The following is an 18,780-nucleotide window of genomic DNA, read 5'->3' as shown; positions in this document are numbered from 1 at the left end:
TGCTAGTTAAAATAACATAATTGTAATTTCACAAAAGTCTATACTCCTCTCATGAGTGTTTCGGTTAGTTGAGGATTTATTTAGAGTTGAGTCACAATGTCATGGATCGATGAATAGTTCCAATAACCATTTTCGAGCATATGCATGTCTTATATATTGTAAATGCTTTCTTTATTTAATTAAAGTGTTAATTGGGAAAGTTAATATTTTAATTAAATATGTAACATTTTCAATCATTTTTTTTTAATACAAAAGTTTATTATACCGATTGTTTTTTTTTTTTTTGCTTAAGCCTAGTACTAAGATCACGTTTTCACGCGGAAAACTGAAACGTTTTTCGCATAAACGAACTTGGTACTAGGCATTAGGGGTCAACGTCAATAAATTTGTTTTATTGGAACCATTTTTTGCGACTCTTGATTTTACCAATCGGTTACCTTGATGCTTGTCCCCGAACAGTATTTGTACCAGGCATTGGGAACTCTAGATAATTTTCCGATTTTGGAAAGCAGAAGTCTTAGATTTCTTTTATTCCTCCTCCAGTAATGGTACGGGTGTGTTTGTAGTCCCATCCGAACGCTATAAATGGATAATTATTAATATATATGATATAATAAACTATAAATTATATAGTTACTCCAAATGTAATTGATGGCCATTCTACTGTGAAGGCGATGCATGTGCCATATGGTAAATGGTCCAGCTGAAACTTGGTGCAAAGGAAATAACATTTGCCAATGAGGAAACGGGCGTTTATTTGTCGGCATTACGGCCAATGTAGGATATAGCAATTCGTACGATGGAGATCGTCCAGCGATCCATGAGACGTTTTCCAATGAAGCCATTTGACACAAGTCTTTCGCATGGACACGTTTGTTTGTTGCATTTCGCCGTTTTGCGGGTAAGCATTTGCGCCTTTTAGTGTAGGCTGTATTTTTACATGTATTGGCCAGAGCTGTTGTAGATATAGTGGCACAATGGCATTTGTGAATTTTATAAAACAAGTTAACTCCTGTGCTGAGTGGTTATCTTTGCCATTCGTTTTCTTTATTATTTTTAGGCTTAGTATCGTATTGTTCGCAAAATTATTATTTATAGAGGCCAGAGACGCTAGGCAATATGATGCAAACGTTTTCATTTCTTCTTGGCTTTTCGTAGTGTCGATTAGTGCCTGCAATGTATCACCTTACGACAGTGATGCCAATTTGGTGCTTTTAGCACCAAATTTAGTGCTTTTTGAACTCTTTTGGCAGATCTCAATGAATCTAAATTTAGCCTTATTCTAGACGAAGGTATGAAAGTTGCTCATCATTTTGTAATACTCGTTCTAACCCAGTTTTTTTAACGTAATAGTAAAAATTATTAACTGATTAAGTAAATATTTTATAAATTAGTGACGTATTCCATAAATTAATCGTTTAAACAAAAGAAACCTAAACCTACAACAAATGTGTAATCTTAATTTTTTTAACATAGTAGCATATATTATTAACATTATTTAATATTTAACATAAGTAATGGCCAGTTTCTCATCCTCCGATTAATTTTAACCGGAGGATAGACCTCCGGTTAGTAAAATTTTTGTATGGGATCAGCTGTTTTATCGACACGATAAATAATAAAACAACATTGAGAAACTGGCCCTAAGTATTTAAAAAATATTGAAAGCATAACCGGTTTGTGCAATAGTAAACTAAACACACACAATGTGAATAACTGCCTATTTCTGATATTACACAAAAAAAATATCACTAACATATTTCCAATTAGAAAGTTGATTGAAGTTATAATCAATTAAAAAATTTACTTTTTAATTAAATTTAAAAAAATAAGATTAATAACGAAAAGAAGTTAGTTTTTTAATTAAAATATTAAATGGGATAATTACTGTTTGTATGAAATAAAAAATATTATGAAACATTTTTCCATTTACAAGAAAATTATTTCATCCAAAGTTAATACCTATATTAAGTTCGAGTTTAGACACTAAAATCGAAAATAAATCTGTAAAAGCATAATAATATTATAACTTGATTCAATTAAAAATTGAATTGATGTTGATTACAAACCCAATTAATTTTTTAATTAAAAACCTAAGGGCCAGTTTCTCAATGTCTTGTTATTATTTATCGTGTCGATAAAACAGCTGATCCCATACAAAAATTTTACTAACAGGAGGTCTATCCACCGGTTAAAATTAATCGGAGGATGAGAAACTGGTCATAACTATTTTAAATTTTGTAACTGACTTAATATTTTCTGTTGGAATAAAAAATTGAAAGTTTGAAATAAATTTTTGATTAAAAACAATCCTTCACTTTTTCAACTAACTTTTCGAGTTTGATTAAAAAGTTAATATTGTCAATTAATTTTTTAATTAAAAATTTTAAATTTTTAATCATTGACTTAATGTTTCTATTTTGATTAAAAAATTAATTATACCAATTAATTTATCAATTGAATATTTTTTCATAAATTTTTTAATAAACTTTTTAATTGGAAATATTTTGGTGATATTTTTTCTATGTAGGTGTAAAAATATTTCTCTCGATTTATTTATTAGGTGCAGATATATCAGTAGAAAAACTATTGGGTGTTGTCGTCCGATTTTATAGCAAGCAGAAGCAAGATTTCGTTACAACGTTTTTAGGACTGATTGATTTAAACGGGGGAAAATCTGAAGACCTTTTAGATGGTTTAGAAAGATTAAAAAATCTCTACCATTTGGATTTTAAAAATTTAGTTGCTATCGGAACTGACAATGCTGCATCGATGACCGGTATCAATAATGGCTTACATAAAAAAATAAGGGATAAATACAATATTAAAAATCTAGCCCTTATTAGATGCGTTTGCCATTCACTGCAACTGGCAGTCTGTGCAGCAACTGAAAAATCACTACCATCGCATTTAAATTTTTTGGTTAAAGAGACCCATAATTGGTTTGCGTATTCCACTGTTAGACAAAAGTTGTATACTAAAATATACAAAGTTATTAACAGTGATTCTGAAAGTCCAACTAAGATTCTCATGGCGGCACCAACCAGATGGTTATCAATTGAAAAAGCAATAAGATCAATTTTAAATATATGGCTGGAGTTAAAAACACATTTTAATGTCATAAATGAAAGTTCATTTGAAGCAACAAGTTTGAAAAATATGTATAACGACCAAAAAAATTTTGTATACTTAAATTATTTATAATCAGTTTTATTAGAAGTTCAAAAAGTAAATATGGCTTTTGAGTCTCAAAATGCAGACCATACAAAACTTTTTAAAGATCTAATTAGACTGCTAAAAAGCTTAACTAATTCAATTATATTGCCAAATATTGATTTTGATTATTATGAAGGTGATATTGATAATCAATATTGTTATTTAGGATATTCTTTTGAAAAGTCTTGCGATGAGTGTAACATTTCTGCGCTTGATAAAAATGTAGTAAAAAACGTTTGTATTAACTTTACCAAATCACTTATAATTGAAATAAGGAATAGACTCCCTTCAAATATTAAGATACTCGAGAATATTTCCATATTTAATGTCGACAAATTTATCTCGTCTTCCGAGAAAAATATTTTAAAATTTGTCGAGGAATTCATTACTGATAAAAATGAATTAAGTGAAATTGAAATATGCATTAAAAATATAAAGCTGTGTACTTGGAATAACGTGCAACGAACCGATTCATTTTGGATAGAAGTTCATAATTTCCAAAATGCTTCAAATCAATACCCATTTCAAAAGTTATCTGGTTTTGTAATAGATCTTTTAAGTTATCCATATTCTAATGCAGAAGTGGAGAGAACATTTAGTGTTATGAATTTTTTTAAAAATAAAAGGAGAAATAGAATATGTCTCAATACAATTAATTCTTTAATTCATATCAAATATGGATTAAAATATCAAAATTCTTGTTGTTGTGATTATGAAATTCCTGACAAAATTTGTTTAAAAATAAATTCAAACGAAACATATAAAAAATCTCAGTACTACATTAAGTCGTTATTGTTCCCAGAGGATGAAGAAGAAAATGATGTAACATTCTTCGATGAAAATGTATTTTAAATATTGAAATATATGTATTAATACGTAATACTAAATGGTTTAAATACCATAAACCTTGAACTAAGCAATTTTTATGTTACTTATGTTTTTTTATGTTTTTTATGGCTTTGTGAATGTACGTAAAGATTTTTAGGTGTTATTAACAAAAGTACAAAATGTTGATGAAACTGTAAAGCATTCCTAATAAACAGACTGAATTTTAGAAGGGATATCTTTGTAATTTTTTTTGTAAAAAAATTCTCAAAGGATGAAAAGAAAATGATATAACATTCTTAGATGAAAATGTATTTTAAATACCGAATATTAATACATATAATACTTAATAATAAAAGGTGTAAAAGCCATAAACTGTGAAGTAAAAAATTTGTACTTATGTTTTGCCAATGTTATTAACAAAAAGTACAAAATGGTTATAAAACTTTCAAGCTTTCTTAATAAATAGACTGAATTAAACAAAAAATGGTTTTGGTGGGATAACAATTGGAATGTTTGCAAATGTATATAAATCACTGTCCAAAATTTAAGACATCCTGTTTTTTTTTTTAGTCAAACATTGATTTATCATTTATCCAGGCGGGCCACTGACATGTTAAAATTTCTAATATAGTTTAGGTGCTTTTTGCCCTTCGGGAGTTGGCAACACTGCCTTCCGATACGTCTTGGACACGCGCAGACTATACCTGAATGGGGGCGTTATGGGACAGCGTATACTTACATTAAGGCTGTTCACACAATTTTTTTTAGTAGAATACAGGTAGTTGAATGTCAATTTTACGCATTTAAATGGTTATGGTAGTTAAAAGAGGAAACTTCTGTTCAAGTAGAAAGATTTGTTTGTTGTTTTGCTGAGTAACGGACAAAGGAATAATACTATATTCAAATAACTTGGTGTCCGACTTCGTACTTCCCAAATTTTGTTTCTTCATTGCTTCAGAACACGGCCACCATAATACATTAATTATATTCCGAACTGTTTTTACCATTCGTATGATTTATCGTACAACTTGTAAATATATAAGGTATTTCATTGCCTACTGGGTAATTTCTGGCATGTCTCATATTCAGCAACTTTTCTTTGCGCAACACGTCTATATTAAGGCTGATTCGCCATTTCCCTTTATTAACTGTTGCCATCATCATGCTTTGATAGGAAGGTTTCGGTAGTATTACCCTATACCTTACCAGACATCACATCTAAAAATACCATTATGTATACATGGGTGCCATCTGTTGGTTAGAATGAGCAACGCACATATCATACATGGTTGTATAGAAAGGGGAATAGCAAATGCAGAGTTGTGATGAAAAAAGAGAGTTGTGGAGACTGACCTTTCACAAAGTCGTGAGACAGGCATAGCACAACTTATAGCAACTCACGCTTGTCATTAGTGAAGTTGAAGTCAAAGCCAGTGTGTGCAAATAAGGTACTCCCTTATAGGAGTTTATGTGACGTTATTGTTGTTAGTGCGAGATAACCTGAACATTTGAAATATGATAGTTTATGATATGATGAACAATGTGCGCCAGCACAAAGGTTACATTTCTTCCTATCTAATTTTTTTGTATATGGTATATTGGGAGTTATAAGATTTGTGTCGAGACGTTTGGGTTTAGGAAACCCTATGAAGGTACTAGTTTCACTAATTGGGAATTCGTCTGTGATTTGGTCAGTGACAACTTGGGACATATCTACCCTGAAGGCACACGAAATCCCGAGGTTAATAACCTCTACTACACGGAAACAATGTTAAGTGAGTAGAAGCATTACAACATGCAGAAACAATATACATATGAGCAATGCTTAAAGAACAAAACCAACAATAACAAAACAAAACAAATGGAAAAAGAAGAGGAGGCACGCTCAAAATAAACCCAGCCATGTGAATTCAAATCGATGATTTGACAGTGGCATAGGAAAAGAGATATGTTTGTTTCGAATTTATTTCGGCATAAGCCGGCTATCAATGTAAAACCTTTTTTCGGAGGGTTCAAGTGTGGTTTTTGTTGGGTTTAATAAACTGCCTGAATTTATTCTGATAATTGGTTAATAGTTTTGCTGCAAGTAGAGGATGCTGATGAGGAATGTGGTAATTCCGAAACGTGCGTCCATCCAACCATCTTGCAGTCTATAGGGCTTTGCCCAAATAAATTTGACAAACATTCTTTTCCTCTGTTGGTTAAGCTACTCTTGTAGTTTAGTCAATGTATGGTTTTAAGCTGAAATAAAAAACAACAACAATGCTTAAAGAACAAAACCAACAATAACAAAACAAAACAAATGGAAAAAGAAGAGGAGGCACGCTCAAAATAAACCCAGCCATGTGAATTCAAATCGATGATTTGACAGTGGCATAGGAAAAGAGATATGTTTGTTTCGAATTTATTTCGGCATAAGCCGGCTATCAATGTAAAACCTTTTTTCGGAGGGTTCAAGTGTGGTTTTTGTTGGGTTTAATAAACTGCCTGAATTTATTCTGATAATTGGTTAATAGTTTTGCTGCAAGTAGAGGATGCTGATGAGGAATGTGGTAATTCCGAAACGTGCGTCCATCCAACCATCTTGCAGTCTATAGGGCTTTGCCCAAATAAATTTGACAAACATTCTTTTCCTCTGTTGGTTAAGCTACTCTTGTAGTTTAGTCAATGTATGGTTTTAAGCTGAAATAAAAAACAACAACAATGCTTAAAGAACAAAACCAACAATAACAAAACAAAACAAATGGAAAAAGAAGAGGATGCACGCTCAAAATAAACCCAGCCATGTGAATTCAAATCGATGATTTGACAGTGGCATAGGAAAAGAGATATGTTTGTTTCGAATTTATTTCGGCATAAGCCGGCTATCAATGTAAAACCTTTTTTCGGAGGGTTCAAGTGTGGTTTTTGTTGGGTTTAATAAACTGCCTGAATTTATTCTGATAATTGGTTAATAGTTTTGCTGCAAGTAGAGGATGCTGATGAGGAATGTGGTAATTCCGAAACGTGCGTCCATCCAACCATCTTGCAGTCTATAGGGCTTTGCCCAAATAAATTTGACAAACATTCTTTTCCTCTGTTGGTTAAGCTACTCTTGTAGTTTAGTCAATGTATGGTTTTAAGCTGAAATAAAAAACAACAACAATGCTTAAAGAACAAAACCAACAATAACAAAACAAAACAAATGGAAAAAGAAGAGGAGGCACGCTCAAAATAAACCCAGCCATGTGAATTCAAATCGATGATTTGACAGTGGCATAGGAAAAGAGATATGTTTGTTTCGAATTTATTTCGGCATAAGCCGGCTATCAATGTAAAACCTTTTTTCGGAGGGTTCAAGTGTGGTTTTTGTTGGGTTTAATAAACTGCCTGAATTTATTCTGATAATTGGTTAATAGTTTTGCTGCAAGTAGAGGATGCTGATGAGGAATGTGGTAATTCCGAAACGTGCGTCCATCCAACCATCTTGCAGTCTATAGGGCTTTGCCCAAATAAATTTGACAAACATTCTTTTCCTCTGTTGGTTAAGCTACTCTTGTAGTTTAGTCAATGTATGGTTTTAAGCTGAAATAAAAAACAACAACAATGCTTAAAGAACAAAACCAACAATAACAAAACAAAACAAATGGAAAAAGAAGAGGAGGCACGCTCAAAATAAACCCAGCCATGTGAATTCAAATCGATGATTTGACAGTGGCATAGGAAAAGAGATATGTTTGTTTCGAATTTATTTCGGCATAAGCCGGCTATCAATGTAAAACCTTTTTTCGGAGGGTTCAAGTGTGGTTTTTGTTGGGTTTAATAAACTGCCTGAATTTATTCTGATAATTGGTTAATAGTTTTGCTGCAAGTAGAGGATGCTGATGAGGAATGTGGTAATTCCGAAACGTGCGTCCATCCAACCATCTTGCAGTCTATAGGGCTTTGCCCAAATAAATTTGACAAACATTCTTTTCCTCTGTTGGTTAAGCTACTCTTGTAGTTTAGTCAATGTATGGTTTTAAGCTGAAATAAAAAACAACAACAATGAGCAAATTCTTTAAAAATTTACCACCCAAAATTAATAAATTATAAAAATATTCGAAAAAAAAAGAAAACGTAAATTTTGCATAAACTTTCTTACGTAACTTGAAATTCACGTGGCTTCACTATTTTAACTTCGCCATTTTGTAAAACGGAACAGAAAAAGAACAAGAAAAAAAAGAAAAATCAGTAAATCTTCAAAATTTATTAAAAAAAAATTAAAAATGATTCAATTAAATTAAAAAAAAATTAAAAGAAAGAAAAACTCATAAAAATGCAAACAGTAAAAAGTAAATTGTTTTTTGAAAAAATATTTGAAATCGCATTTAAAAAAATAAATACTGAAATCAAAAAAAGCAAATTTTTGAAAACAGTTTGAAGGCTTTAATTACTGAATTATGTACAAAAAGCTAAAAAGGCAAATCATTGAGAAAATATTTGAAATATTATTATTCAAATAAAAACATTTTATGAAAGAAAACAAAACAAACACGATTATGTAAAAAGCATGCAAATTTAAAAATTATTTGAAAAATTGTTACTGAAAAAAAAATATAACCAAAAAAAGAGAAAAAAGCTCATATGAAAACCTTTAATCTATAAAAATCATTTTTTGTATTCGAATAATAATAATAATAACATCCAAATTCATTTTCAATATTTTGTAAAATAAAAATAAGTTTAGTGAAATAAAAAGTATAACGAATGATTTTGATGGTATATAAACTTGATACAATTTGGATTTTATTATTATCATTTCTTTATTAATTTTTATATTATATATATTTTTTTCTATTTCTAATTGATATCTAGAAATAAGTTTTTATACAAATTTATTTATACAAATTTTCACGAAACCCATTGTAATGAATTCGAAACAATATATTGAAATGTGAATCGATTTTTGAAATTAAAAATGTGCTGAGTTTTTAATTAATGGATTGAGGATGTAGCTGGTTTGTAAGAGAAGTGTCGCGGCAATTTCTTGGGAGATGCCTTATATAAATAAATGGCTAAAAGGATCTCAAGGATGATCTATAAAAGGGTCATGTTTGGGGGGGGGGGGGGGGGGGGTAGCCTAACGAACCATATCAACAACTACTGGATGATAATTCGCATCACATCGATAGTTTAATTTATATCGCATCATCGGTTTAATTTGTTATTTTGTGAATTGAAATTGCTGGAAATTTATTCCAATTATCTGGCCATCAAGTTCCTGAAAATTGCCAGTATTTTAATAACAACAATTTTGTAATACCAACGTTCTTGAGGAAATCACGAAGTACCTGGTCAGTTAGAAGAAATACAAATTGGTAAGTCAAAATAAAAAGTGAAATGAAAACATAATGGAAATCACAAAACTCGATTGTTTTGCAGAAAACTAAAATCATTGAATGGTATATTCTTGGAAGATGTTGGCCGATGAAAAACCGATGAAGGAAACAACAAAGAAAAGTTTTCAGAAAACTTACAAAGTGCAACCAACTAAAACAAAGTGCAACAATTCCTATATCAAGAACTTCTGGATGAAAATGTGCATCATCGGTTTAATTTGTTATTTTGTGAATTGAAATTGCTGGAAATTTATTCCAATTATCTGGTCATCAAGTTCCTGAAAATTGCCAGTATTTTAATAACAACAATTTTGTAACACCAACGTTCTTGAGGAAATCACGAAGTACGTGGTCAGTTGGAAGAAATACAAATTGGTAAGTCAAAATAAAAAGTGAAATGAAAACATAATGGAAATCACAAAACTCGATTGTTTTGCAGAAAACTAAAATCATTGAATGGTATATTCTTGGAAGATGTTGGCCGATGAAAAACCGATGAAGGAAACAACAAAGAAAAGTTTTCAGAAAACTTATAAAGTGCAACCAATTAAAACAAAGTGCAACAATTCCTATATCAAGAACTTCTGGATGAAAATGTGCATTACATCAATTTACATCCCGTCATCAGTTTGATATTTTGTGATTTCCTCTTGCTGGAATCTATCTAACACACAAGCCAGCAAGTTCCTCGATAGTAATTATTTCAAATTGCCAGCATATTAATGACACCAACATTATGGAGGAAATGGAATTATACATGTAAAATTGTTTAAGATATTTAAAGTTGTATTCATAGTTTTATTTATTAATACGTTTAATAAGATAATTACATTTTGATTGGTATAATATTATTATTTTCATATATTATTAATGTTATTTTTAAGATTTTTATATTTGTTAACGAAAAAATAATAAAATTTACAAAATCTCTAGAAATTTAGTATTGACTTTCAGTTAGAACTAGGATTGACTTTCATACAAATTGTGGTTTGAAAGTATTCGCAACAATGCTAGTTTTTTATTTTTCTCACATTGAAAACTGTTTGAGAAATTATTGAGTAGCGATGCATTTCAATTTGAGGATTACAATTGAGAAATTATTGCTATTGTGTTGAATTTTACTGTTGAGGGTAATGTCTGTTTTTTGTTGAGAACGCGATTTTCTCAACAATTTCTCAACTTGAATATTACCCTAATCCTTTGAAAAAATGTTTGAAAAATTATTGAATTTTAGTATTTTTCAAACGTTTGTGTTTATTGGGTCCGTTTTAAATTAATTCGGTTTTTGCCGTATCTGTGTCATCCAGTTATTTTTTCGATAACTCTGTTATCGAAAGTTAGCGACGTCGCTATCTTTACGCATGTCAACTAATGGGAAAGTTTGAAGAAAGAAAAGAAATTGGACAATACAATACCATTGAAATGGAGACGACATCAAAAAACGAATCGCCAGTCCATAAAAACAGCAGCAAGGTTATAATTAGACTCAAGCCCGATGGACTTCAATTAGACATGATGAAAACTCTGAAAACACTTCAGCCTGCAATGGACGCAGCAGACCCAAAACGACATAATGTTACTGTGCGATCGGTCGATTTAAATGAGGGCATTACAATAAACAGACGATTTGGTAATTTTCCTTTCGACTTTTCCAGGACTTATTTCCCAATAAACATCTGTCTCAATATATAAATTCATTCAATATTGTTACAAGACATGGTACAATTATTTGTAAGGAAGCCCCACTAGCCCAAAAATAACAAATTTATAAAAACAGCTCACCACAATATCATTAAAAAGTAAATAATATATTCAAAAATATCTTCTTGATATCAGTATCACCCATGAAATGTGTTTATTAATGTTATGGAAACATATTTTGAGTGTTCAATTGAGTGCAAGATTTTTGGTCATTTTCACAACTTACCTGATTCTAACAAAGTCAATATTTACGTATATCTTACTTGTATTTGAGTTATTTCCGAAATTTCAATTTAATATTTTAACAATAACAAAAGTCAAAAATTTAATAATATGTTTTGAAGTTTTGATGGACCCTGATGATGGACCCTCATCTGATGAATTAAGGCTGCCTTATAAATAATTGTGCCATGACAACAAATTTAAGCAAATACTTGAATATAAGCAAATGCTGACAAAGAAAGTCCTGCTCAAATGAAAAAATTATAATCACTTGATATCATGAAAGTTCATTTATAAATAAGCATTGACTACCTTATGATTAATTGTGCCATGTTACAAGAAAAATATCAACAATTCTAAAATAACAGAAAAGGGTTGACTATGTCTTGAGATTGATACTTACCAATCGACAACATAGATCATCAATCAACACTCAATCAAGTTTACGTCAAGTAAGTACATCGTTATTTTAATATAGCCGTACTTACTTTGCACACAATTATGAATTTAACAATATTGAATTGTTTATACATATTAAGAACATTTAGATAGTATTATTTGACCTAAACAATTTCTTAATTTAGCAATAATTTACTAAGAAATTTTGTAATTTTAAATAGTTCTGATTCTACTTCGATACATTCTGTGACTTGTATGCGAAATATACCGCTACAAGAGTTTCATCGATTCTCTAAATTGTGTTGCACGCCGTTCGGACTCGCCTATAAAAAAGAGGCCGCTAGCTTCGATATGAAAAGAAAATACAATTATTTTTGTTTAGTTTGGTTTTGATATTTGCTAAAGTATTCGTATGTATTTCAAGATTATAGCTATTTATATGCGACGGTACTTATTTATTTATCATATATCATGCGCAATTTTTTTATCTGTACCTTAGTACATGTAGAATTGTCCAAATTTGTTTTTCTAGTTGTTGAGTACGAGCTTTAAATAATACCCCAAAAAGGCTCAACTTTTTTGGGCAACTATATGTAGATCTAACTATATATTGACTAACAAACTCGGCGTAATCCGTTCGACGTTTTTCCTAGCTTCGTTTTACGTAACATTTCGTTTGGTGATTAAAAAATGAAGAAATATTGTTTGTTTTGTTTTATATTTGAAAACGAAAAATTGTATTTCATTTCACAGCAGTAATGAATTTCTTTCGATTACAAAAAATAAAGTGTTATTTATTTGAACTTGTCAAAGTAAATACAAGTGAATCCAAAGTAATTACTGAATCGAAGCGTTGTACGTGTCCTCGTTTCATTGAAGTGCTCTATGGTAAAACACATTTCCCAATTCATAAAAAAGAAGACCCAAGGCAGCCAAACAACTACCCAGGTATTTCTTTCACGAATAGCCTTGTAAAAAGTATGATGGGAATTTTAAATGAAAGACTGGTAAATTGGACAGAAAACAGGGAAATCTTAATGGAATATCAAGCCGGCTTCCGCAAGAACTATTCTAATAGTGATAATTTATATAACTTATCTGCTATAGTAAATTTAAAATTCGCATAAAGGAAAAAAATCAGCACTTATTTTTAAACTTCATACAACGGGTGTTTCAACAAAATTTACAAACCTCATTGAAGATATTTATAAAATCACGAAATCGGCGGTTTGAATTGGGGAAGAAATATCGGATTATTTTGCCGCAAAATCCGGAGTTAAACAAAGTTGTTTAATGTCGTATTTGTTGTTTGCCTTGTATGAAAATGATATACATTAGAATCTTGGAGGACGAACCCAAATTGAACAAGAGAATATTCTGCTACTAATATATGCGGACGAACTTGCTTAACAAAATCCGGAGTTAAGCAAGGTTGTTTAATGTCGTATTTGTTTGCCTTGTATGTAAATGATATACATTACAATCTTGGGGAAGGAACCCAAATTGAAAAAGATAATATTCTGCTACTAATATATGCGGACGACATTGTAATATTGGCAGAAGATGATATAGTGTTACACAATATGATTAGAAACCTGGAAATTTATTGCGACATGTGGAATCTGGAATGAACATTAGCAAGTCGGAAGTAATGGTGTTCAGAAATGGAGGAAGAATCCGGCGACAAGAAAAATGGTTTTATAAAAGAAACGAACTGAAAATTACAAATCAATATAAATATTTGGGAGTACTGCTAACACCAAAAATGAGGTTCACATCACATGTTGAAAATGAAAAGCTACAGGCAAAAAGTGTCATAAACTCTACCTGGAAGATCTTTTTAGGGAAGAGAGAAATATCGCTGGCAAATAAATGGAAAGTGTACACAGCGGTATGTAGATCAATTCAAAATTATGCTGCTCAGGTGAGGGGATTCTGAAACTTCCAAGAGGTGGATTCTTTTAAAATGTATTTCCTCCAAAAGACTTTGTATTTACCTAGCGGTATGTAGATCAATTCAAAATTATGCTGCTCAGGTGTGGGGATTATGAAACTTCAAAGAGGTGGATTCTTTTCAAATTTATTTCCTCCAAAAGATTTTGTATTTACCTATCCACACTCCTAACTATATACTTATGCTGTAAACAAATATTGAAGCAGCACGTCTATTTTCGCTACGCCTTCATCTGAAGTATAAAAGAAACGAATTGAAAATTACAAATCAATATAAATATTTGGGAGTACTGCTAACACCAAAAATGAGGTTCACATCACACGTTGGAAATAGAACGGTACAGGCAAAAAGTGCCATAAACTCTACCTGGAAGAAATTTTTAGGGAAGGGAGAAATATCGCTGGCACATAAATGGAATATGTACACGGCGGTATGTAGATCAATTCAAAATTATGCTGCTCAGGTGTGTGGATTCTGAAACTTCAAAGAGGTGGATTCTTTTCAAAATTATTTCCTCAAAAAGATTTTGTATTTATCTAGCCACACTCCCAACTAAACACTTATGCTGGAAACAAATATTGAAGCAGCACATCTATTTTCGCTACGTCTTCATCTGAAGTATATTGAACGAACTATGTTTTTATACAAATCGAATAGACTACCACGTACGCTAACATTGCTACTTAGAGCTGCAAAACTATCGATAGTCGCACCATTCGATATTTTCAATTTTTGTGAAATTTTTGTGAAATAACTAATTATTTCCGTTTTGAAATCTTTTTCATTAAACAAAAGTATGATATTCTTGTACGATTGAAAAACATTTTATGAGTTTATATTATTCAAAACGAATAATGGTAATTACTAAGGTAGATTGAGAACATTCTGACCTTATTTAATTTCAAACAAGTCCTTCTTATTGAAATGGCGGATCCAGTTTTGCTGAACATTCGTCCAGACTCGGTGGAAGCTGGAATGTACAAAAAAAACTTAAGGTCCAAGATTTTTCACCGATTGAAAGATTTTCTTGTACGATTGAAACTCACGTTTTATGAGTTTATATTTTTCAAAAAGAATGATGGTAATTACTAAGGTAGATTGAGAAAATGCTGACTTTATTTGATTTCAAACAAGTCATTCTTTTTGAAATGGCGGATCCAGTTTTGCTGAACATCCGTCCAGACTCCGTGGAAGCTGGAATGTAAAAAAACCTAAGGTCCAATATTGTTCACCGACGTCCCGATGAAAATCAATGCAAAATTTATCACAATGGACTAAATAGTATATGTGAGACTGAAATAAATCGGGCTGCCACTTTAACCTACCGTGATGAATTTGAGTTTTTTAATTGATGTTAACTTGAGCTTCCCGGTGTTTATTGTATTGAAAAAATATTTGCTACAAAATAAGAGGAGAGGTAATTCATTTAAATGCAAAGTCATCAACTACAGAAAAAAATTTTTATTGCCATAAAAGTAAACTCTTATTTAACCTACTATTACCATACAAATTTCTTTGATAAACTGCCTATAAATTATTATGAATATGGGCATAAATATTTAGAATTTAAAAAATCAGAATTGTTCATTTTTGGTTTATTTTTACCTACATTAGTACGTAGCGTCGGTGGCATTTTTTAGTGATCTGGGGTTCTCCGACAGTATCGCTATCGGAAAATAAATATCAATAGTACATTAAAAATAAAACTATCGATAGTTTTGCAGCTCTATTGCTACTACAAAAGGACATATTTTGGGTAAAGGAATTAAAAATGCAAGCTGCACATCTCAATATACAATGGCAGGGAAATTTAATTACTCATGCGGAGTGGAATGAGTTTAGAATTACTCTATAGAACAAAAATACGCATTCTTTCATACAATCTACAAAGAAAAAAATGAGTCATTCAAGATACTACAAATATTTAAACCATTTGGGAGCAGAACTTTACTTATATCAATGGAAACTATTCTCAAGACTGCATCACAATTTTATGCAAAGCAAGAGCCGGGCTCATAAATTTGGATCAAATTCGGCATACGTCTTTTTACCAAAAGTAGATTACCTTTGTAAGTTATGTGGTGGAAATCCTGGTAAATCCAGAGGGTTCAAATACTTGTTTGGATTTACTACATCACCGGGATTTGTTACGGAATCAACGGATTTGTATGTTACCAAATCGCCAGCAATTTTTGATTAAATGGTGAAATAGAGTGTGTGTACATCATTATTCTTTGCGGCAAGAATTGCTCGTTGACTTAACCAAGCATAATTCTGATAATTGCCACTAATGTTTGGGAAATCATTTTCAATAAGAGCTAATTGAGAGTCTACAAATTGGCAAAATTCGTTAGTAAGAGTAATTAATCCAGATATCGCATCAACTGGGACTTTTCGATTTCCAACAACTTACAATTGTTTGAAAAATTGTGCAGAACTTTGATCATTCTGAAGTTGAACTCTCATATTGGTGGTTAGCGATAATGTTTTCACGTTATTCCATTAAGGTGATGCCTTCAGACAAGCAATCAATTCATCTGCAAGCATTCCACGGGGAATTACTGGCAATGTCTCCCTGAAATCGCCTGCCAACAATATAATCAAACCGCCAAAGACGTTGTTACTTCGCCGAAGATTCTTCAGTGTGAAGTTAAGTGCTTCAAGTGATTTCTTATGTGCCATTGTGCACTCATCCCAAACAGTGAGCTTGCATTTCATCTACATCTTGATCGAATAGTGGCCAATACTGAATTGGTTTAAAAGGGAAGATGGTATTTCATATGAACACATTGTAAATGCAAGAGATATATTTCACAATAAGTTAATAAAGGTATATAACAAGATATTGGAAAGCGGTAAAGCCGAAGAGTGTTTTTCGAAAAATGTTATATTCCCACTTCTCAAAAAAGAAGACCCAAGGTAGCCAAACAACTATCCAGGTATTTCTTTCACGAATAGCCTTGTAAAAAGTATGATGGGAATTTTAAATGAAAGACTGGTAAATTGGACAGGAAACAGGGAAATCTTAATGAATTATCAAGTTGGCTGTAAGAAGGATTGTGCCGACGAAAAGTGCTACTTAAAAAAAAAATAAAAATTATAGGAGCTGTTGAAATGAAATAGAAATTTTTGAAAAAAATGTATAATGTGTCAAAAGAAAAAAAATTGATGAGATTGAAAAAAAGAGGGTGAGAAAGGAGTCATAAAATTCTTATGTCGAAAAAAAAAATAAAAAAATGTATGATTGAAAATTAATTGGAAAAATACCAAAAATACATAATAAAAATATAGAACTCCAAAAAAATATATATACGAATATCGATCAGTTTGGCCTGCGGCAGGAACAAATATTAATTAGAAAAATTGTAAATTGCCGTTACGTGGTTGAATTTCAAGAATTCCAATAATAAACCTGGAAAAGGAAGATCAAAGATCATTTGGTTCATACTACATATCGTCCTCTTAAGTACCAAATCAACAATATTAATATTTAATCTTCCGACAAATAAAAGTGTCTCTGAATTATCTCGGGAACTATATCACTGTAAATGCAAGATCGATATTTGTATCTGGAACCATACCCTGTCTATGCAAGATTAATATAATAGAGCTTTTTCTTAATCTAATACATTTTATTGTTCACAACTAATTTACCTCCACTGAACGTACACTTCGAGCGAGTTAATTCGATCCTAAAATTATAAAGCCCCGACTTCACTATCCTCCTTCATCAGGCCTGAGGACTGCGATGGATTTTAAATGGTAAGTCAACCGTATTTGACATCCTCCTAATACATATGGAATTAGCTCGCTACTTCGTTGCTATACATATTATTATACCTTTTAGTCAAAACATATAGTTTACTAATATTTTATATATATCCATACATAAATTTATCATTTTACATGCCATTATATTCAGTCAGCTATAAGAACTCTCATTTGTTATACTTTCATATGTTTAATCTACGACACTTACTTTCATTGTATTAAATGAAATTTAATATGAAATTCTAAATTTTGTTTGGGATTCGCGAAAGAAAAGGTTAGCCTAATCAGAGGTAAGATGTATGCCATATAACACCCTGGACAAAGTGGATTTAATACCAAAATAGTACTGTCATTCTATTAATTTATCTACACGAACACTATATTAACTGGCTACCTATTGTACACTTTCAGTTTATGATAATTATCCAAAACTATCTTCTCTGACTAAGAACCGCCCCTAGACTGAGCATGGCCGGGGCCATTAGGTAGCCATAGTCAGAGGATATTAGACCAAGAAGGGGGATCGTTACACGGCTTCCGCAAGAACTACTCTACGAGTAATAATTTATATAACTATCTGTTATAGTAAATTTAAAATTCGCATAAAGGAAAAAATCTACATATTCCGTAGACTTCAAGACAACGTTTGATAAAATATCGAGGCAAGCACTTATTTTTAAACTTCATACAAAGGGTGTTTCAACAAAATGTACAAACCTCATTGAAGATATTTATCAAATCACGAAATCGGCAGTTTGAATTGGGGAAGAAATATCGGATTATTTTGCCGCAAAATCCGGAGTTAAACAAGGTTGTTTAATATCGTATATGTTGTTTGCCTTGTATGTAAATGATATACATTACAATCTTGGGGGAGGAACCCAAATTGAACAAGAGAATATTCTGCTACTAATATATGCGGACGAACTTGCTTAACAAAATCCGGAGTTAAGCAAGGTTGTTTAATGTCGTATTTGTTGTTTGCCTTGTATGTAAATGATATACATTACAATCTTGGGGGAGGAACCCAAACTGAACAAGATAATATTCTGCTACTAATATATGCGGACGACATTGTAATATTGGCAGAAGATGATATAGTGTTACACAATATGATTAGAAACCTGGAAATTTATTGCGACATGTGGAATCTGGAAATGAACATTACTAAGTCGGAAGTAATGTTGTTCAGAAATGGAGGAAGAATCCGGCGAAAAGAAAAATGGTTTTATAAAAGAAACGAACTGAAAATTACAAATCAATATAAATATTTGGGAGTACTAACACCAAAAATGAGGTTCACATCACATGTTGAAAATAGAACGCTAC

At 31.4% G+C, this 18,780-nt stretch overlaps 1 protein-coding gene across 1 annotated transcript in view; it reads left to right on the top strand.

Moving 5' to 3' along the window:
- Positions 1 to 10,758: 10,758 nt before the first annotated feature.
- LOC142228208 (uncharacterized) overlaps positions 10,759 to 18,780 on the top strand; it is a 75,197-nt gene continuing 67,175 nt past the window's right edge. The window contains exon 1 of the mRNA XM_075298574.1: positions 10,759 to 11,034. Within this exon, the coding sequence (XP_075154689.1) occupies positions 10,776 to 11,034 (259 nt within the window). The 5' untranslated portion in view covers positions 10,759 to 10,775. The remainder of the gene's footprint in view (positions 11,035 to 18,780) is intronic.

This window comes from Haematobia irritans, chromosome 3 (genome assembly GCF_050003625.1).
Source record: "Haematobia irritans isolate KBUSLIRL chromosome 3, ASM5000362v1, whole genome shotgun sequence".
NCBI classification, from domain to species: Eukaryota; Metazoa; Arthropoda; class Insecta; order Diptera; family Muscidae; genus Haematobia; species Haematobia irritans.
This window is presented reverse-complemented; position numbering and strand designations above follow the sequence as displayed.